The 22,632-nt window shown below is 42.8% G+C and overlaps 1 protein-coding gene across 1 annotated transcript in view; it reads right to left on the bottom strand.

Annotated features, from left to right (window-relative positions):
- Nucleotides 1-22,632, bottom strand: part of LOC126413153 (uncharacterized) — a 1,175,329-nt gene that overhangs the window by 934,828 nt on the left and 217,869 nt on the right. Inside the window, exon 3 of the mRNA XM_050083048.1 lies at nt 3,489-3,543. Within this exon, the coding sequence (XP_049939005.1) occupies nt 3,489-3,543 (55 nt within the window). The remainder of the gene's footprint in view (nt 1-3,488; nt 3,544-22,632) is intronic.

Here is a 22,632-nt window from a genome sequence, read left to right on the forward strand (position 1 = left end):
AGAAAAATATAATAATTTCAGTTCCAAAGAAAGTATGTGCTGACTGTCATGAAAATTTCCGAACTATCAGTTTAACAAATCTAGGTTGGAAAAGACTAAAACGAATTCTTTACAGAAGAATGGAAAAACTGATAGAAGCCAACCTCGGAGAAGATCAGTTTGGATTCCCGAGAAATGTAGGAATATGCGAAGTAACAGTGACTCTACGAGTTCTCACAGACGACAGGTTAAGGAAAGGCAAACTTACGTTTATAGCGTTTGTATACCTAGAGAAAGCTTTTGACAGTGTTGACTGGAGTACTCTCTTTCATATTCTAAAGATGGTAGAGGTAAAATACAGGGAGAGGAAGGCTATTTACAGTTTGTACAGAAACCAGACGGCAGCCCAACCCCGAAATTCAATCTGTATATTGAGCAAGCAGAAAAGAAAACAGAAGAAAAATTTGCAGTAGGAATTAAGGTCCAGGGAGAAGAAATGAAAACTTTGAGGTTTTCCGATAACATTGTGATTCTGTCAAAGACAGAAAAGGACTTGGAAGAGCAGTACAACGGTAGGGACAGTGTGTTGAAACGAGGATATAAGATGAACCTCAACAATAACAATACAAGGGTAATGGGACGTAGTTGAGTTGGATCACGTGATGCTGAGGAAATTACATTAGGAAATGAGACCCTTAAAGTATTAGATCGGTTTTGCTATTTGGCCAGGAATATAACCGATGATGGTCGAAGTTGAGAGGATATAAAATATAGAGTGGTTGGTAATGGCAAGAAAAGTGTTTCTGTAGAAGAGAAATTTGTTAACACCGAGTATATATTTAAGTGTCCAAGAGTCTTTTCGGAAAGTATTTGTCTGGAGATTAGCCAAATGGTTCAAATGGCTCTGAGGACTATGGGACTTAACATCTGACGTCATCAGTCCCCTAGAACTTAGAACTACTTAAACCTAACTAACCTAAGGACATCACAAACATCCATGCCCGAGGCAGGATTCGAACCTGCGACCGTAGCAGTCGCGCGGTTCCGGACTGAAGCGCCTAGAACCGCTCGGCCACCATGACCGTAAAAATGTAGCGCCTGTAGTGGACTTTAATGGGGACAATAAGAATAATTAATTTCTAAAATAAAAAAAAACGACAAACAGCTAGCTGAGTATCAAGTGTTGTTTGGGTATGTGTTTATTCCAACATTCTATCAGTCCTCCTCCTCCTCTATCTGTCCACCACCTCCTCCAGCCCCCTCTGTCCATCTTCCTCCTCTCTCTCTCTCTCTCTCTCTCTCTCTCTCTCTGTACTCATCCTTCGCCGCCACCACTCTACCACTCTATGTCCATCGCCCTCTGCCCCTCTCTCTATCCATCCCCTCCTAACCCTCCTCTCTGCCCCTCTCTATCTGCTCCTCTACCCTCTAATTCCACATCCCCCTCACTTTGTCCATCTCTTCCTCCTCCTGTCTCTGTCCATCTCCTCCTCTCCCCTTTCTCTGCCTCTCTCTTCCTCTCTTTGTCTCTATCCATCTCTTCCTCCAGCAGTCTATATTCATCTCCTCCTCTTTTCTTTCTCTGCCCATCTCTACCTGTCCGCACTCTCTGTTCCTTTCCCCCTCCCTCTGACCATCTCCTCGCTTCTCTCTCCATGTTATCACCCTCATCCCAATAGGAGGCTGGTAATTCTTTCTACCACAGTATTTTTTCCCAGGTCTCAACTAATATGTGTACCAAATTACTAGCTTCTTAACAGTTGCTTTGCCTGCCTAACATGTACAAAATATCGCATGTATTTAACATATTGTACACGTATTTGAACACATATTTCACCTGTATCTCCAACGAATTTCGCCCTAAAGTTTCATGTTAAGTAGCGCAATGTTTATGATGTCGTGTCTACTGCACTAGGTGCTATACAGTGATATAATTTAACAGTGGTTTATGTGGCTACTGTGAGCAAAATGTGTTGTGAATAGAGTTAGTATAAAAGAAGTAACAAATTTAAACCTCATGCATCATGTGGCTGTTTTTCACACATCTCGGTATTTGACGTCATATTTCCTGAACCATGTTTCGTACAACGATATACTTTTGTACGTAAATTCACCGGCATATGTGGATACTGTCTGCGAAAAGTGCTGCCAATAAAGTTAGTAGCAACGAACTAATAAATTCAAATGTATTTCGTGATACGTTACTTTTACAGGCATCTCAGTGTTTATGATATATCTCCTGAACTAAGTGTTGTACAGTGATGTAATTTGGGTACATTCAGCGGTATAGCCGGCCGTCGTGACCGAGCGGTTCTAGGCGCTTCAGTCTGGAACCGCGCGACCGCTACGGTCGCAGGTTCGAATCCTGCCTCGGGCATGGATGTGTGTGATGCCCTTAGGTTAGTTAGGTTTACGTAGTTCTAAGTTCTAGGAGACTGATGACCTCAGATGTTAAGTCCCATAGTGCTCAGAGTCATTTTTTTTCAGCGGTATATGTGAACACTGTCCGCAAAATGTGTCAAGAATCCAGTTCGTAATAAAGAAGTAATAAATAAAAACGTCACGCTTCATGCGGCAGTTTTACTCCACGAACAGCGAAAATGTAGTAAGCGTTAAACTTTTTTCCTTCCATTATTCTGTGGGAGCTGTAGCGAGAGAAAGTTAGAAAATGTTTGAAACTACGTGTAAAGTTTGTAGCAAATCACTAAGTGTTCTCATTCTCAAAAAACTAGATGACTAAAGTAACGGTATTGCCGCGTCGTTGGCTACGCTGCTTTTTCACCCCCACCCCTGTAATAGGTAGGTGGTTCTTACCCCACAGCCATTCCTTCGAGACAATAACTGAAAATTTACGGCTATCGTGTGTAGTTCAAATCAAATGGCTCAGAGCACTATGGGACGTAACATCTGAGGTCATCAGTCCCCTAGAACTTAGAACTACTTAAACATAACCAACCTAAGGACATCACACACATCCATGCCGTAGCGGTCGCGCGGTTCCAGGCTGAAGCGCGTAGAACCGCTGGGCCATAGTGGCTGGCTATCGTGTGTGATGTTTGAGGCTTTCCCAACGTAATGACTACTTAAAAGAATCACGGTGTTGCGTCGGATAGTATTGTTTAAACAGCACAACATTTCCACAAGGCAGTTACTCGGCGTCTTCAGTGCAGTAGCACGAGAAGATGATGAACATCTGCCTCTTGGAAATATTGGTGTGTTTTTCACTATCGGCTTAGGGAGAAGGTATCCTGTCAAGGCTTAGGAACAATTCACCCTTTTCATTGGGCCTTGAATTTCTATTGCAATTTCATAGGGCCTTGAATTTCTATTGCAAATTTTCTCATTTGTTTGTCTTCTTGGCTACACTACTTTGTGAAGTATTACGTGTTGGCATTCGCCTGAAAACTGGGGAACTCACTAGTAAAGCCGTCATCTAACGTTCATAATTCCTTAAAGCAAAGTTCAAAGGTAACACCGTTACTGTAATACACCTAAATGCATCTACTTACCGTAGCGTTCTCCTCTTCCAGCGGCCAAACAAAACAGCACCACGAACGCAGCGCCCTGCGAACACAAGCAGAAAATCAGTACATAATATCAGCTCGGCACTGGAGTAGGGCGCCATAGAAGTTCCAGAGAAAACGAGCTGCGAAATACTGCGGTGCGCAGCTCTGCTAACTCCGGCTGGAGCCGCAGCCTTATTTCTCGCTCTGCTCTTATTTCTGCGCTGCCTTCAAAACAAAGTGTTCCCCGGACGACGGCCTGCACTTTGCTGAACAAACACTCCCTGCGGCACAGCCAGCTATACAGGTCACTACGTCCAAGTGTGGCGCAGTTTCAGACCGTCATGGGGGCTCTTCACACTGCGCAGGCGACAAAACTAACAATCCTTCCTCGCCATCCTTAAAATCGAGGACAGACCCACGGCGATTCTCATCGACAGTGTTACTCAAAACACATTAATAAGTGTTTTCTGGACTTCACATGATATAAACTGCTCAAAGAAAGTTTTCAACTATCGTCTATCTGCGAACGTAAGTCGGCACAATGGGACTTAACATCTATGGTCATCAGTCCCATAGAACTTAGAACTACTTAAACCTAACTAACATAAGGACATCACACAACACCCAGCCATCACGAGGCAGAGAAAACCCCTGACCCCGCCGGGAATCGAACCTGGGAACCCGGGCGTGGGAAGCGAGAACGCTACCGCACGACCACGAGATGCGGGCTATAGAGGATGAACCAGAACTCCATTGACGAAACTTCTGAATCTGTTCAGAGGAATGGGGTACTTAAAACTCTAGTACATAGGGCGCGCACTATCTCTGACGCAGAGAGTCTACCCCAGGAATTGGAACATCTGAGAACTGTATTTCGAAAAAATGGGTACTCAGAGTGGCAGATTCAACGTGCTCTCCGCCCAACCACTGCAGCACAACCTCTTGAGATGGATGAAGTCACGAGGGAGGAGGTAGGCACTGCATTTATTCCATACACAGGCGCACTCTCGGGGAAAATCGCTCGCATTCTGAAGAAACACCGGGTCGGAACTGTGTTTTGTCCTCCAAATAAAACTCGTCCACTGGTGGGGAACGCCAAAGATGACCTCGGTTTGAGGAAGGCCGGCGTGTACCAGATTCCGTGTCAATGTGGCAAGTCGTATATTGGTCAGACGATGCGTACCGTCGAGGATCGATGCCGTGAACCAGAGGCACACTCGTCTGATGTATCCGAGCAAGTCGGCGGGCGCTGAACATTGTTTGTCGGAAAATCACGCCATGGAATATGACCGCACGAGGATTCTGGTACAGACGTCGAGATACTGGGACAGCGTTGTTAGAGAGGCCATCGAAATTCGCACCAATGTCGACCTCATAAACCGTGACTGTGTCCGCCCCAGTAGCTGAGTGGTCAGCGTGACGGATTGCCGTCCTCTGGGCCCGGGTTCGATTCCCGGCTGGGTCGGAGATTTTCTCCGCTCAGGGACTGGGTGTTGTGTTGTGTTCATCATCATTTCATCCCCATCCGGCGTGCAGGTCGCCCAATGTGGCGCCGAATGTAATAAGACCTGCGATATGGCGGCCGGACCTGCCCCGCGAGGGGCCTCCCGGCCAATGACGCCACACGCTCATCATCATCACCGTGACTGTGGCTATAATCTTAGCAAGGCTTGGGAACCAGCGATCGGGTTAATCAAGAGTAAATCGAGCAAACGTATAGTTGTGACGATCACGGCGGACCGAGCCATCACTCCGACGTCATCTCAGACGCCGTCGCAATCTGTTCCACCGCGCGACTGTGGCGCGGGGCGCGGACGGCGGAGGGAGCGCGCCGCGGGCGGAGGGTATTTAAATCGGCCGCCGCCGCGACCGAACCCAGTTCCCTCTGAGCAGCCATAGCGTACGGATCTCCGTGCCGGCACGTTCACAGGAGCTCAGTCCGTCAGTTCACCTGATGATGGCGACATGTATGATCGCCGAAATATTGTGCCCGTTGGACACTACAGACCGGCAGCACACCCGTGGATATTTTGACTGTTCAGGGATATTTTCTAAGTATTTTGGTACGAGGGACCTGTGGTCTTCAGTGACTCCTTACAGAGTAATAATATAGTTCGAAGAAAGTGAAGAACAAAGAGGAATGATCGTCTTGCCATACTTGTTTCTTCGAAAATAGGAAGACTGCTTAAGAAACAAAGTTGAATGCATTTTCTGCCCGCCAAAGAAACCCATAGTTCTTCTAGACTCAGTTGAAATGAAATGCTCGTATGACAGTTTTGAGGTTGGAATATTTCATCTGGGGTATTCAGCCGCCTGTGGCAAATCTTTATTTTTTTATTTTATTTTTAGCCGGCCGAAGTGGCCGTGCGGTTAAAGGCGCTGCAGTCTGGAACCGCAAGACCGCTACGGTCGCAGGTTCGAATCCTGCCTCGGGCATGGATGTTTGTTATGTCCTTAGGTTAGTTAGGTTTAACTAGTTCTAAGTTCTAGGGGACTAATGACCTCAGCAGTTGAGTCCCATAGTGCTCAGAGCCATTTGAACCATTTTTTTATTTTATTTTTGACGCTGCTTCGGCGTCCTGCAGACCGATGATGATAAAATGGTGATGAGGACCACACAACACGCGGTACCTGGGCGTATTAAACCTCCGACCCGGCCAGAAATCGAACCGGGGGCCCCTGTCCGGTAGTCAGACGCGCTGACCACTTTGGAGCTTCTACAAGGGTTGGAACTTAAATACTGGCAACTAATTATTCACATCCGATACAAAAAGAGTTACATGTTTGCACCCATTACTGTCCTTCAAAGTAGTCACCAGCGTTGCGTAGAACCCGTTGCCAGCGATGTGGAAGGCGTCGTATACCGTTAGCAGAAACTGTTCTGTTGATGGTGTGAATGGAGCCGTCTAAAGTTATGTGATTCTCGTGTACGACTATGATGGTGTTATCCTAACACATTACGTTCCTCCAAGACAGACCATCAATGGGCAGTCTTATTGTTCGTTTTTGGAGCATCACCTAAGACCAGCTTTGCGAAAGAAGCGGCGACACTTTCTGCGCAACCCACCCATCACTTTGCGCGACAATGCGCGGCCGCATACAGCGCAAGCTGTGGCTGCTCTGTTCGGTCGATGGGGCTGGAAAGTACTGTACCATCCACCATACTCCCCAAACTTAAGGTCTTGTGACTTTGATTAGATTCCAACAATTAAGGAACCACTTCGTGGCATTCTCTTCAGAACTGTTCCAGAGATTCGACAGGCACTAGACTGCTCCATTCGCACCATCAACAGAACAGTCTCTGCTGACGGTATACGACGCCTTCCGTATCGCTGGCAACGGGTTCTACACAACGCTGGTGACTACTTTGAAGGACAGTAACAGGTGCAAACATTTAACTCCTTTGTATCGGTTGTGAATAAATAGTTGCCACTGTTAAAGTTCCAACCCTCGTATATTGCCTGGAACTTCTATATTTCCCGCGAAAAGCAAAGGCCCCGAGATCGAGTTCGAGTCTAGCTCCGGCACACAGTCTTAATCTGCCAGGAAGTTTCATATCAGCGCACTCACCGCTGCAGAGTGAAAATTTCATTCTGATACTGTACCTATCAAGTTTCGCTGCCATCCAAGGTGAGCCCACACTACACTCTGTGAGTTGCTATATTTTAAGTATAGCCACTCGATGATATAGATATCTTTATTTTAATTATAACCACCTGGTAATATTGATTAGTGTGGAGAGATTATTTAAACTAGTCTTCAGACTGAAAACCAGAACAACAGAGATTTATGCAGACTAGGCATACTGCCTTACAGAAACACCACTGTACACCGTCCTTTAATTTTTTAAATATATTTCCGTCTCAGGTCAAATTCATAGTATCTTTACCAATTAAGACTTACTACCATGTCATCATCAATAGAGTTAAATACGTTATGCAGAATACTCCGTAAAGCGTAAGGACGAGAAACATAAAGTAACATATATTTACTACTCAGTGGAAATGGATGCAAATGCGGAAGTATGTTACCAGAGGTTTCCCTGTCGCTGGACGACAGATTGCCTGAGGTCAGTGTGATTATAGCGCCATAGGGGACTGCTTCCGCAGTACGAGGCAGCTGAACCGACGGGAAAAGACAATGTAGTGTGAATCAGTCAGCGAGCAGTTACGGTGCACCGTGTTGGTGGTCTTCACTACAACACGGTCCAGAGCCAACATCTGGATGACTTCATAAGGTGAAGAATCATCTGGAACTGGTACGAGGATGACGTGTGACGAGCGTAGCCCCGTAGTTTACTATTTCCCACTGCACTGTGTCATATGCACGGGGAGCGTACTCGTACTGCTGTCCTTAGGAGAGGAAGTGGTCGACCACGGTTAACTACAGCAGGGGATGTAACACCATGGCTCTAATGCTGTACTGATTTATTTTGCTTTTCTTTTATTTAATGTTAGATCGTTGAGCTGATGTAAATGTGTTTGAATCGATAACACAAAATTGTATACTCCTTTCTTTGTTAAAACTTTGATGTCATGATTTGATTCTATGCAATGTAGTGTATCTGTCATTTAAATTCTTTGTCCAAATTGGAGGGAGACAAAACTTACTGCATATATTTGGAATTTGTTAAACAATTTTTTTTTAGAAATGTCAATATGTGCAAAGGTTCTGTTTTATTTAAAACGTTTGTTCTATGTTATGTAAACTTCTGACCTTCACTTAGGGTTCTTAGCTAAATTTTATGTAAAAGTTGTTGTGGTTCCCCTGGGGAACGGAACTGAGTAGCGCGCGCAAATTGTGGTTGGCCTAGGTAGAAAAGGTGGAATAAGAGTCAGTCGGGGACGCGCTACCAAACTGTGCACTGCCCATGTAAAAGTTGTATATTGTGCTGCTTCCGAGAGAGGCTTTTCCTGCCGCTTACCGATGCCTCGGATGGATTGATAAATAGCTGGAACTATTCTGGAATTGGTATCTATCATCGTCACCAAGAAGGGACAGAGTCCAGCAATTCTGCCTGCAAATCCACCTACCAACATGCAGTTGCCATCACATTGCGCAATCACTGTAACGGAATACTATAATAATGTACAGTGAAGGATCAGCTTATTAGATGTGTTAGTGTGCTCAAATATAAGGTAACTTATAATTGAATTCATGTACCAACCTTGATTTTTTCCCTATCACAACACCTCTCAGGTTCCTCTCCATTTGAACTATGATTAGCGAGTGTCCTAATTTGTGGAAAAAATTAAAGCCTCAAAGTCAAATAGTTAATTACATAATGTTGTTGATCTTTGGTAAAAAAGTAATATTCAGATTTACTGTGGATTTAGTGAAATTGTGGGAGGTAGTAAATGTAGTTTTGTGAAAGCCACCCAGTGATGGAAACAGTCCAATTTAAAGTTTTATGTAGTTTCATAGTCAGCTATTTAATCATTTACTTGAAAGTAGAAGACTGTGGTAATAAAGACAATTTGCTGTTTCTTTTAAAGATTAAAAGTTCTTAAAACTGAGGCTTATAAAGTTTTGCTTAGTTAATGATCATAGTGCTGCCTGTAGTAAAATTTAAAAGGTGAGTCAGTTTCTTGCAAATTTCTCAACATTGTGTCTCACTGCAGTAAAAGTCGTGAATTGCAGTTGTGGAAAGTTATATACTCATACTTGCGAAGCACTTGTTTCTTTTGGGTATTGAAAGTGCGTATTAATAGTGTAATAAGATCCACAGGTCATCCTTTACCACTATTTATGAAAACAATAATTTCTTTATTCAAAAGACAGTGAGAAGTAACCTGTTAGTGAATCCCATTTAACTTTGATTCTAAATAGAATAGTATTTAGTTGAGAGACACTTTACCTGTGACCAGTTCATAATTTTGCAGTGAACTACATTTATAATTTTATGTCAGTTAGAAAAATGTTTGAACAATAATACTGAACCTATGTCCAATTAATGATTCTGCAGTGAATAGTAATAGTAATGTTATAAAGACCATTCAGCTTGAATAAGCCATGAAAGTAATGGTGTGTTTCATTATCTGTTATATTTATGCAAATAGTCTGTCCTGCTCTGTCAGCTTCCAATCTTAACCGTGAACATATGCAGGTGTCAGAGTTCATTGAACTCGCGTGCGGTAAAGTATAGGTTGTGTTTGTCCGTTAAAGTTACTAATAACTATTTTCATGAACAAGAATGTTAATCATTCTCTTGCCTAATTAGGCTGGCGACCGTTTTCTTTATCCTTTAAACAGTGTGGATATGTTAAATACTACTTATTACTGTTTAAATATTTCTGACTTTCGCTTCGGATACGCCACCTCCGTTAGGTACAACACGGTCAACATAACAAAATTCCTCTCAGAGGGTAACACTGCTCTGTTGCGTTATACCATAATTGCTTTAACAAGATAGTTTTATTTCACAACCTGTCTCCAACTTTAAGGTTATGGTACAGCAGCAGCAGACTGGAGTGTTATAGGGAGATGACTGCTACATTCTGCGACAGGTAAGAAGTGACTCACGTCAAACTGCGGAAGCAATTGCAACCACATTTAAAGGGACTGCGGAATCTCACGTTCCACAGCGCCAAAGCGACTGCAGAGGAGTAATGTCTTTGCCCGATGGCCAGTACGTTGTATTCCATTGACATCCACACATCTGCGGCACGATCTGTGACGGTGCTACGAGCTTAGGGACTGCACACCAAAGAGGAGTGTGGTCGGTGCTCTTCTCGGATGTGAGCAGGTCCAGTCTAAGTAGTGATTCCGGATGTACCTCAATGTGGCGAGAGGAGGGAACACTTCATGCTCCCAGAAACGTTACCGAACATGATCGTTTTGGCACGGTAGGCATAACGTTATATTAGCGTACCGACCTCCAAATTTCTGAACACGGTACACTCACCGGTCAACAATACAGAGTGATTCAAAAAGAATACCACAACTTTAAAAATGTGTATTTAATGAAAGAAACATAATATAACCTTCTGTTATACATCATTACAAAGAGTATTTAAAAAGGTTTTTTTTTTCACTCCAAAACAAGTTCAGAGATGTTCAATATGGCCCCCTCCAGACACTCGAGCAATATCAACCCGATACTCCAACTCGTTCCACACTCTCTGTAGCATATCAGGCGTAACAGTTTGGATAGCTGCTGTTATTTCTCGTTTCAAATCATCAATGGTGGCTGGGAGAGGTGGCCGAAACACCATATCCTTAACATACCCCCATAAGAAAAAATCGCAGGGGGTAAGATCAGGGCTTCTTGGAGGCCAGTGATGAAGTGCTCTGTCACGGGCTGCCTGGCGGCCGATCCATCGCCTCGGGTAGTTGACGTTCAGGTAGTTACGGACAGATAAGTGCCAATGTGGTGGCGCTCCATCCTGCTGAAATATGAATTGTTGTGCTTCTTGTTCGAGCTGAGGGAACAGCCAATTCTCTAACATCTCCAGATACTGTAGTCCAGTTACAGTAGCACCTTCGAAGAAAAAGGGACCAAAAACTTTATTGGCTGAAATGGCACAGAAAACGTTCACCTTAGGCGAGTCACATTCATACTGAGTTGTTTCCCGCGGATTCTCAGTGCCCCATATACAGACATTGTGACGGTTGACTTTCCCGTTAGTGTGGAAAGTTGCTTCATCACTAAACACAATCTTTGAAACGAAAGATTCATCTGTTTCCATTTGAGCAAGATAAAATCACAGAAATCGATTCTTTTAATCTTATCAGCTGCAGACAGTGCTTGAACCAATTTCAGACGATAAGGTTTCATAACTAACCTTTTTCGTAGGACTCTCCATACAGTTGATTGTGGAATTTGCAGCTCTCTGCTAGCTCTGCGAGTCGATTTTCCTGGGCTGCGAATGCGAACAAATGCTTGCTGGATGCGTGCTACATTTTCATCACTCGTTCTCGGCCGTCCAGAACTTTTTGCTTTGCACAAACACCCATTCTCTGTAAACTGTTTATACCAACGTTTAATACACCACCTATCAGGAGGTTTAACACCATACTTCGTTCGAAATGCACGCTGAACAACTGACGTCGATTCACTTCTGCCATACTCAATAACACAAAAAGCTTTCTGTTGAGCGGTCGCCATCTTAGCATCAACTGACGCTGACGCCTAGTCAACAGCGCCTCAAGCGAACAAATGTACAACTAAATGAAACTTTACAGCTCCCTTAATTCGCCGACAGATAGTGCTTAGCTCTGCCTTTTGTCGTTGCAGAGTTTTAAATTCCTAAAGTTGTGGTATTCTTTTTGAATCACCCTGTATTGCTACACCGTACTCCTTCTCCATGTGCGTCTTCTCAGTAGTACATTCGGTCGTAACTTCATTTTTATGGATGTAAATGCGTAAAAGCCTCAGACAGTACAGATGGAGGAACTCCAGGAACGAGAGGATATTCGGCAGACAGACTGGCCTGCCCGTTCCCCCGCATTAAACGCCACCGACAACGTGTGGGATGTGTGGCGGGGATCATTGCAGCCTCCCACAAGCACCAACGACTATTCAACAATTGTCAACCGCGCTAGTGGAGGAATGGAACGCCCAACCACGCGAATTCCTTCCCAAACTTGTGACCCGTACAGGAAGTCACTGATGACAGTGTCACCAAAGCAGAGTTATTAAACACAGTTTTCCGAAACTCCTTCACCAAAGAAGACGAAGTAAATATTCCCGAATTCCAATCACGAACAACTGCCAAGATGAGAAACATAGAAGTAGGCATCCTCGGAGTAAAAAAATGGTCCAAATAGCTCTGAGCACTATGGGACTTAACATCTGAGGTCATCAGTCCCCTAGAACTTAGAACTACTTAAACCTAACTAACCTAAGGACATCACACACACCCATGCCCGAGGTAGGATTCGAACCTGCGACCGTAGCGGTCGGGCGGTTCCAGACTGAAGCGCCTAGAACCGCTCGGCCACCAGAGGCCGGTTCCTCGGGGTAACGAAGTAGCTTAAATCACTTAATAAAGGCAAGGCCTCCAGTCCAGATTGTATACCAGTCAGGTTCCTCTCAGAGTATGCTGGTATAATAGCTCCATATTTAGCAATTATATACAACCACTCGCTCACAGAAAGATCCGTACCTAAAGACTGTTGCTCAAGTCACAGCAATACCCAAAAAGGGAAGTAGGAGTAATCCGCTGAATTACAGGCCTATATCACTAACGTCGATATGCGGTAGGGTTTTGGAACATATACTGTATTCGAACATTATGAAGTACCTCGAAGAAAACGATTTATTGACACATAGTCAGCACGGTTTCAGAAAATATCGTACTTGTGAATCACAACTAGCTCTTTATACTCATGAAGTAATAAGTGCTATCGACAGGGATGTCAAATTGATTCCATATTTTTAGATTTCCAGAAGGCTTTCGACACCGTTCCTCACAAGCGTCTTCTAACCAAACTGGGTGCCTACGGAGTATCGCCTCAGTTGTGTGACTGGATTCGTGATTTCCTGTCAGGAAGGTCATGGTTCGTAGTAACAGACGGAAAGCCATCGAATAAAACAGAAGTAATGTCCGGCGTTCCACAAGGACGTGTTATAGGCCTCTATTGTTCCTGATCTATATTAACGATATAGGAGACAATCTTAGGAGCCGTCTTAGATTGTTTGCAGATGATGTTGTCATTTACCGTGTTCAGATGAGCAAAACGAATTGCAAAATGATTTAGATAAGATATGTGTGTGGTGCGAAATGTGGCAATTGACCCTGAATAAAGAAAAGTGTGAAGTTATTCACATGAGTACTAAAAGAAATCCACTAGATTGCGATTACGCGACAAGTCACACAAATTTGAAGGCTGTAATTTCAACTAAATAGTTAGGGATTACAATTACAAATAACCTAATTTGGAGCGATCACATAGACAATGTTGTGGATAGAGCAAACCAAAGACTGCGATTCATTGGCAGAACACTTAGAAGGTACAACAGGTCTACCAAAGAAACTGCTTACACCACGCTTGTCCGCCGTATTCTGGAGTATTACTGTGCGGTGTAGGAACCGCATCAGGTGGTACTGACGGGTGAAATCGAAAAAGCGCAAAGAAGGGCGGCTCGTTTTGTATCATCGCGAAATAGGGGAGATAGTGTCACAGACATGATACGTGAATTGGAGTGGTAATCATTAAAACAAAGGCGTTTTTCGTTGCGACGGGATCTTCTCATAAAATTTCAATCACCAGTTTTCTCCTCCGATTGCGAAAACATTCTGTTGGCACCCATGATCATCACGATAAAATAAGAGAAATCAGAGCGCGCATAGAAAACTTTAAGTGCTCGCTTTTTCCGCGTGCCGTTCGAGAATCGAACGGTAGAGAGAGACAGCTTGAAGGTGGTTCGTTGAACCCTCTGCCAGGCACTTTATTGTGAATAGCAGAGTAATCACGTACATGTAGATGAGTACGTTGCAAAGGATGCATTACCGTCCATGATGAACATACACCCTATTAAGAACCACATCTCGCCGTTTGTAATCTGCAGGGGACCATCACAAAATGTGGTGACTTCAATGTATTAATGTGTACTGTACTGTAGCAGTTCTTTCTACGTATGGTCCAAGTTTCATAGAGCTACGTTGCTTGGCAGAGGCAATTCATGTGAAAATTGCTTTCATCCTCAAGTTTTGCACACGTTCGTACTTGCAAGAGGTTCCTGATTCGTTTGGATACTGGGAATGCTAGTAGGATATCACTAATCTAATAAGAAATAAGGAGTAACAAACATGATTGTACATTCTGGAATTGGAATAAAGCAAAACACAAATACTTAGCCGAGAGAAATCTTCACTGATGTTGCGCAATGATAAAGGGCGTAGAGCACATGTATTGAAACCATAGTTAGGTACAGAAAACTACGATCAAGCCGGACTGAGAGAGTAGTGAAACAAGTGAGCAGATTAGGGTGACAATAAGTGAATCGTACCACAAGGATTGCGCCGCTGATCTGCAGTCACAGTGCGAGATACTTGATATGTTCAAGGGAATTAACAGCCAAACTGCTACTGACCGCGAGGCAGTAAATGCCGATAGCAAGATGTGTTGGCGACGGTGACGTAACTGCAGCTGCTGGTGCGGTTCAAAGCTATACTGAATGCGGCAGGATGTGGCTTCGACCGAACATTTGATGGTTCGATCGGCGCAACACTTCTCTATGCTTCCCATTTCAGAAATAGAGCCACTCCTATCTATGTGGGAGGGCAGGGGCCAAAGCCTATCTACTAAGTCAGAGGGGCTCACCATGTCTCTCACAGAGGTTTCTGCCTGGGTTCCATATGAAAAGCGATTCTCACTGAATCCCTACACTGCCATCAAGAACTACAATTGTTTAAAAAGTTGAGTAGTTTTTAACGGTTGTCATAATTTTGAGTAAATCATGGACTCCTAGTTGTATTACGGCAGCCAAAAACCATTTCCAGATTTTGATTCCTCAGTGTTTCAGGAATCATGACGTTTCTTTTCTCTCACAAATTACGTTGAAGGTTCAAATCGCCGTTTAACTTTCACAGAAATCGAAATAAAATTGTGCTGGTGTAAGCTGGCGCCAGCACACCATGCGGCATAGAGGTTACGCGAAGATCGACAGAGGCCAAAAACAGACTCGCAGGAAACGCGCCAATCTCGGCCGCCAGTATTCAGATAGCTGCCGTGGACCGGAGGGTCAGTTAGTTAAAGTCTGTTCGAGTCTGTTGCACGGAGTACTTTGGAAGTTTCAGTGTCATCAGTCGTAGTCCAGCGGGAATCGCAGTAGCAGTCAGCTCCTCCGCTAACTCAGAGACAGGCCGCACACAGCAACCATAAAAGTGTGCACAGCGGACTTTGTACTTCACCAGCAGAGAGGCTACCGTGATCACAACGAATATCTGGAGCTAAGTAAATTTTCCATTTTTATGAATAAAGAACTCAGTTAATCTATTCGTGCAGTTTGTGTTATTTGAAAGAGAATACCAGCCACCAAACAACATTTTCTCCTTGCTCGTATGATACAGCTCTACGGAGACAACGAAATGACATAAAAAAAATTGAAAGGGTATCATGGGTACCCTGCTTGGTTCTTAACTGCTAAATGGCCCTGGGTCTGTGATCTGATTGATGTTTTATCAATTTATGCTCAACTCCTTTTTGTTTGCGGAGTACACACACCTCTTGTCACGTCGCAAACATGGGAAGATTCGCTATGTTTCAGCTGGGCTACAGTTACATGCGAGTTTTTCACAAAAAACTCACTGTTTACCATGATATATCGCCAATGAAAAGGAAATTCAGATGTACCTGAACAGTATTCCATCTCGTGCTGACTGGTGGCTCTTTTTAAATATGAGAAGAACAACACAGCGCTTATACAAAACCCCTGGGGCCTCTGATAACTTTATCCTCTTAGTACCATTAAGGTCAATATGCTCCCATAAACATACTGGAAAATATGTCGCCCTTGTATCCAAAATTTTTACTTCCAAAATAATATTACTTTCTCTTTCTGAGTCAATTGTAAACAATAATGTTCAGTTCATTTTTTCATTTACAACAGATAAAAAATTATTCGTGGATTTTGTACTGCGTACTACTGGGTTCAATATGAATCCAATATAAATTTCTTTTTATTTCTTGAATGTAAAATAAAATGATGAATGTTACGTTGAACAACTGTAATACGAAACACCTGCAACAATGAAAATATTATTTCCCGTTTATTTTTGTGCCCAGTGCTTGGGTTTTTGGCCTCAGATATTGTTGTATCCTTTCTAGTACCACAGGGATCAATATGACCCCATAAACACATTGAAACATCATATCTCCCTTCTTTACAAAGTTATTATTTTTAAAATATATACAACTTTGTTTCTACGAATCAACTGTATCCAGTTCGTAACGCCTGCTCCGTTCTGCGCCACCTCCTACCATCACGGTATGAGGTCTGAAGAGTCAATAACTGACCGAAATCGGTAACCACAAAAATAAAGGTATTTTGCGGTCGAGATAGTTTTAAGAAAAATCACTGTTCTCCACGAGAAATGTTCTCAAAAATTACTAAGTTTCTTTTTATTTCTCGAACGTAATATTTACGATTATGACTGTTTTATTAAATAACTGTAATGTACGTTTTTATGTTAGTTCATTGAAATACCGCCAATTTATCTGGTGCAAATTTCTTTGAGGCTATATGACCCCAGTGATACTCAGCGAAACAAAAAAGGATTATGGTCACAGAAGGGTTAAACATCTATGGGTAACACTATGAAGCGATGTGAAATGGGACGAACTCGTAGAATCAGTTAGTAGAAAAGGAGAATGGAAAATTTACTTGTCGGAATTGTGCTGGAAAAGCGTTCGCTTCCGCGCCAACTTTGTTCCCCCGTCTACGCCACTAAAAGCAATTTGAATGCGAAATCCGGGGTTTACGTTTTTCCCGGCATTCCAGGGACAAGATAAGTTTACTGAGAAGGGAGTGCTTGCGAAGTACGCACCGTAAATATCGCGTCTGCAAATAGTGCCCGCGCCAAACACTGCAAATATGAAGTATTCATGAGTACATTCGGAACGACGGGAAATCATCGGCTTGGATTTCCATCAGTACTACTTGACACTCTGTATGTATCTGTAAGTGGCAGTTTTTTGTCTGTTGGTTCCCTTAGCGATCCTCCAACCAGAAATACGCTGATAATACAAGTGACGAAAAATGGAAATCTCTGGACTCTGTCTTTAGATGGTCTACGATATCGTTTCAGAGTACCTGAGCGAAGAATCCAACAGCTTTTAACTTTTCAGCTTGAACAATGTGTGAAGGACAAATATTTTATTTGATCTTTCATCTTATAATGCAGTCCTTTATAAAAATAAAAAAACACTGTGCAATTCAACTGAAGATGCTCCATTTAATTTTCTGCCTTATTTCCTTCAGTGAACTCTGTGTCACCTATTCATATCGAAGCGAGCTTTACACTGAGGAAACCAAGCCATTTCTAGACCTTATCAGCACCCTAACTCTCGTGGGTGTCGGCAGATTTTCTTGCATTGAAGCCGTTTACCCCATACTACTAACAAGGGATCGTGGCATCTCGCCCACCCACATAACTGCACTTAAGGTTATGTACCTCATCTTACCGGCAACATATATAGATATGGTGTCTGTTCTTTCGGACATGCCCGAAAGAACAGACACCATTGATGACCTGCAGCCGTCTAGAACGAAATTAGAATGAATTTAATACCTTCAGCTTCTGACGGGCGTTGATATATATCAACGGGGACAGGTGGAAATGTGTGCCCCGACCGGGACTCGAACCCGGTATCTCCTTCTTACATGGCAGACGCTCTATCCATCTGAGCCACCGACGGCACAGAGGATAGTGCAACAGCAGGGACTATCTCGCGCACGCCTCCCGCGAGACCTGCAGTGTCAACTTGTATGTCCACACACTACATTCGTAGTGTCCCACCCCAACACACTCATTACTCGTAAGAGTTCGGGGCATATGTGTGCATCCGCACAGAAGAAAGAGGTCATGGTCGGTATTGCCAGAACTATATACTTACATAGATATGGTGTCTGTTCTATCGGACAATGCGCGAATCTGTCGCAGTAGCCGTCGGTAATTATCCGCCGCTGTACCTCGTATGTTTCCATGGAACACCACTCCAAAACACTTGAGTGTGGGGACCTTGGTGATGGGCACTACCGTCCCCGGTGGCAGCCCTCTGCCCACTTCCATACATCGGACATGTCCGAAAGAACGGATACCATCTTCATATAGTTAAGGCTAAGCGGCCATTGACCTTCTTCTTCTGTGCTGGATGCACACGCATTGCCCGAACTCTTACGGGACTCGGTAAGATTGTCTGCCGCGAGTAATGAGTGAAATGGACCGGGACATTAAGTTGGGAAAGTGGGTCTCGAGGGAGGCGTGCGCGAGATAGTCCCTGCAGTCGCACTATCCTCTGTGTCCTCGGTGGCTCAGCTGGATAGAGCATCTGCCATTTAAGCAGGAGAACCCGGGTTCGAGTCCCGGTAGGGGCACACATTTTCACCTGTCCCCGATGATACGTATCAACGCCCGTCAGCAGCTGACTGTACTAAATCCATTCTAATTACCGGCAACATGCCCTCAGCGCAAGTTGACTCTGGCTATCTAGTACGCTCTTCATCCTAAGTTTAAACTAAATGTAAATGAACGCTTCCTCGGGACGCTTTTAGAATACAGATGATACAGAACGCGCATTATGCCATTATATTGAAACAAACGTCTCCATCAGATGATGGTGGCAGTATCCATTTCCAGAAGACATGGAATACCGTTCATTGTCTCAATCTTCATCAGTTTTTTCATTAAAGGTTTCTTTATTACAAAGGTGGAATCTTGTGTACCGTTTGGTTGCACCAAAAGATATCTGAATGAAAGCAATGCACCATTCCATGGGTAAATTTGTTTTAAGAATACAAAAGACACTTCCGAACACATTTTTCAAGGTTAAGTCAGTGACTTTACCGGTTGATGCTAACGAGTTACAACGTTTCTCAGGAGATGCGAAGGGCCTTCTATTGGAAGGTATTTATTATCGTCTAAATATTATGAACTGAACAAAAAGGATCATTACATCTTTGTCTCGTAAATAATTGCATGGACATTTATTAAAAAATATTAATTAAAGCTTCTTTCTTTTTCAGTTCGTTATTCAACTTCATAAAAACGTCCTCTCAAAACTGTTTACAGTTTTCCCACCGAGGAAGTACGAAAGTATGCCAGGACCCTTGCTTTGAAAAGGGAGAATTTCAAGCCAAACGACTACAGAAAGCTGTGCAGAAAATACGTATCAAAACCCTTCTAGAGTTATTCCCTGGAGTTGACAGTTAGGACGTACATTAGTCCTCAGATTAAAACTCTATGAATGACGATTATTTTCACACGACAGAATATTAATATCTAATTCACTAAAAAAGTTTTCTTTATAATCAACTTTTCTAGTATCTTATGCTTCTTACCGTGATAGTGTTTCGGTGTTTGTGCTGGATTAAGCAAAAGTCATAAAACATAAATGCTTATTTTGTGTAAAAACCGTACATTATCGATGGAAATTTAATCATATCTTATAAAAGGATAATACATATTCCTCAGGAAGGAATCGTCAGAAAACTAATTGCTTCCCGTCAAATTGATAATTTGTTTTCCACTCTTTTGAAAACGATGAATTACACTCACTGAGAAACAATAAAAAATTCACTCAAGAACTGTAATTCAATCGCTTGTGAAAAGAACTGATAATACACTGCTTCATCTGGCCACACTAAGAATGATAACCATCGCATTAATATTGAAAATTTCCCAGGAATTAGGATAAACGTACTACTACATGTGTAAAATGTGTAAGAAATCGTTCAGTTGTTAAAATCGATGCTTGATTTGATCTGTAAATAAGAAAAACTACGTAGCTCCATGTCTCATAGTGCGTAGTGAAAAAACTCGACATTTTAGCCTCTGTCACGTGACTCTGGTGTTAGTTTCAAATCTTACCACGGCAGAAGTATGGCAGTGCGCCGTCTGTACGTATGTGCGTTGAAAGTAGGACGTCCTTAGATATCAGCTATTCTCATGTGAATGACAGAATGAGATACGCTAAAGCATTGAAAGTCTCCACTGTGTTCGTCAATCAGCATGTTAAATTTGTAACTTGTGTGGTTCTTGTTTCAAGTCTCACTGGACATAAGCTTTCTCCGTTCCGCCAGTGTTCCCTTTGATATCTGCCGTAAAACTACGGGAAGTTGCTTCGTGTTCTGCAGTGAAACATAAGCACGAAAAACTGTAAAAAAGCATTGGTAAACAGATAACGCTTAATGTCTTCGAGATGGTTTGAGGTAAAAATCTGTCGCTGTCGATACGGCAGATTGCAGAAATATCAACTGAGTTTACAAAAATTTCTGTGTCGAGTGTATTGCGTCCTCGGAAAGGAGAAAACAACACAGCAAAGTAAGACGACAAGACGAAAATCGTGTGTATTAGAAAAAGTAAACGATGTTGTGAAAAGTGCAGTGCAGTCGAAAGGGCATACATGGGAACTGGATGGCTACATGGATGGTGTTCTTATTGGCTCATCATCAGTGTAGCAGATGGCAACTCCAGATGTGAAATGGATTTCTCGAATTCTGATGTGGAATGAGAGGAGGGAGTACCACACGACTGACAGAACGTTTTGTCCTTTTGTGGCTCCAGTATTGGGGTGTATGGTGAAATCTCAGAAATACAATTTTACACTATACATACCATATCCAAACAAAAATCCTATATTTGCGACAGGCAGTTCTGCTGCTCGTTCCCTCTGATAACTTTCGTTTTCCGTCTAATCTCCTGGCAAGCGTGTTACGGAGCTTTACAGTATATTATATCGTTGTTATCACAAATCATACTAAATTGAATTTTATATTATGCTGTCTGCCCGCTATTACTAGCTTTCACGAATCACATATACATGGATTATGAATTTTTGTTGTTTGAATGTTACTACGCGTTAAGGGGAGTTAGAACGGAAAAAAATTCGGATTTTTAACTCATTATTAAATTTGCAATTTTCCGAATAAAATGATATATATATAGCACTTACAAACTCACATTGGAAGTATTTTTTTTTTTAATATAATCTACATCGGTTGAAAATGTTAAAATTTTTACGTGATTACTTCAAGATCTAATAAAATCGGTAATTCTTTATGTAGAAGGCTGTGGATTGCTGTGTTATAAAGGTTAAATGTCATGGCATGTACAGAAGAGGATGGGTACCAGGTTGAGGAAGTTGAAACAAAGTTTTGAGGGACAAGAAACTTTCTGATGGCAAAAGCATAAGAGGCATGCTGACAGACAAAATGATTGATGAACTACAGCAGTATTATGGGATGTCCATTAGAAATAATACTGAGGATTTGTTGAAAATGAAGCAGGCAGTATGGGCTACCTTCATCCACAGACTGCGAACTGATGAAAAACCAGTACACCACCTTTGCCCTCCTGGACCTGATCCATGGTGCAATTACTGCACTGCCTTGTACTCAAACAGTTCATACAGCCATAAACATTCCATCCCAGCAGCAGTCATGGATATCATAAAACATATTTACAGAGACCTGACAAATCCTGAATTACTGAAGAAGTGTCTGCGTGGTCAGACTCAAAATGCCAATGAGTCGTTCCGCAATCTTATATGGACTCGCTTACCAAAAAATGTTTTTGTTGGAATGAAGACACTAAAATAGGGGCTCAGTGATGCTGTTATTGCTTTTAATGATGACGACATCGGTAGGGTGAAAATGCCACAGCATATGGGAATTAATCCTGGAGCAAACTGCATCAGAGAACTTGAACGGATGGACAAGGTTCGCATTGATCAAGCAGAGTATGCAGCACAGTTGGCCACTAAGGAGTCCAGAAAGAAGAAAAAACTTGGAAAAAGATCATATTGAGTTACAGTCTTTTGAAAACCGTTCCTGAAAATTTACATTTTCTGTTGCATTTTTCCTCAAATCTCAGAAGCCACTTCGAGTAGAGTATTCAAATTTTCAGGGAGTAATAACATACATATCCTGAGTCTACTGAACTAAAAGAAGAACATAATGTTATGTACAATTAAAATTAACTAGGATAACGTACAGGAAGTACAGTAAATTTTAACCGTGTAATTAAAAAATTCCAAAAGCAGTGGCTGAAATGCAATTATTGTAGTTCTGTAGACTCAGAACATACAGTTTACTGTCCTGAAAAAGTTTCATGTCAATGGATACAGTTGTTCCTGAAATACAGGGAAGCCAAGTCATTAAATTTAACATTGTCGGGATAGGGCGTTCCAACTCCTCTTAAGCAGCAGCTGTAGCCTAATGCTCGCTTCGCGCGGATCCCAGCGGCGAAGAGACCAGTACTGTTCAGCTACAAAGTATAAAGTGTCAGCCGGCAAGGCTGTGTGCGAGCAGCTAGTTCACATGGCGACATTAGGTTGTGAAACACGTTCGTGAAACCAGTTTCACAAAAATGGTTTCGCATATGAGTGTGGAAACAGCGACAACGGCGCCAGTTACGTCGTTTTGTGTGTGCCGGAGATGTGTCTGAAACGAAAGGTTTGGCCGCTGAACGAGTACTGACAG

Source organism: Schistocerca serialis, chromosome 7 (genome assembly GCF_023864345.2).
Source record: "Schistocerca serialis cubense isolate TAMUIC-IGC-003099 chromosome 7, iqSchSeri2.2, whole genome shotgun sequence".
Classification (NCBI taxonomy): Eukaryota; Metazoa; Arthropoda; class Insecta; order Orthoptera; family Acrididae; genus Schistocerca; species Schistocerca serialis.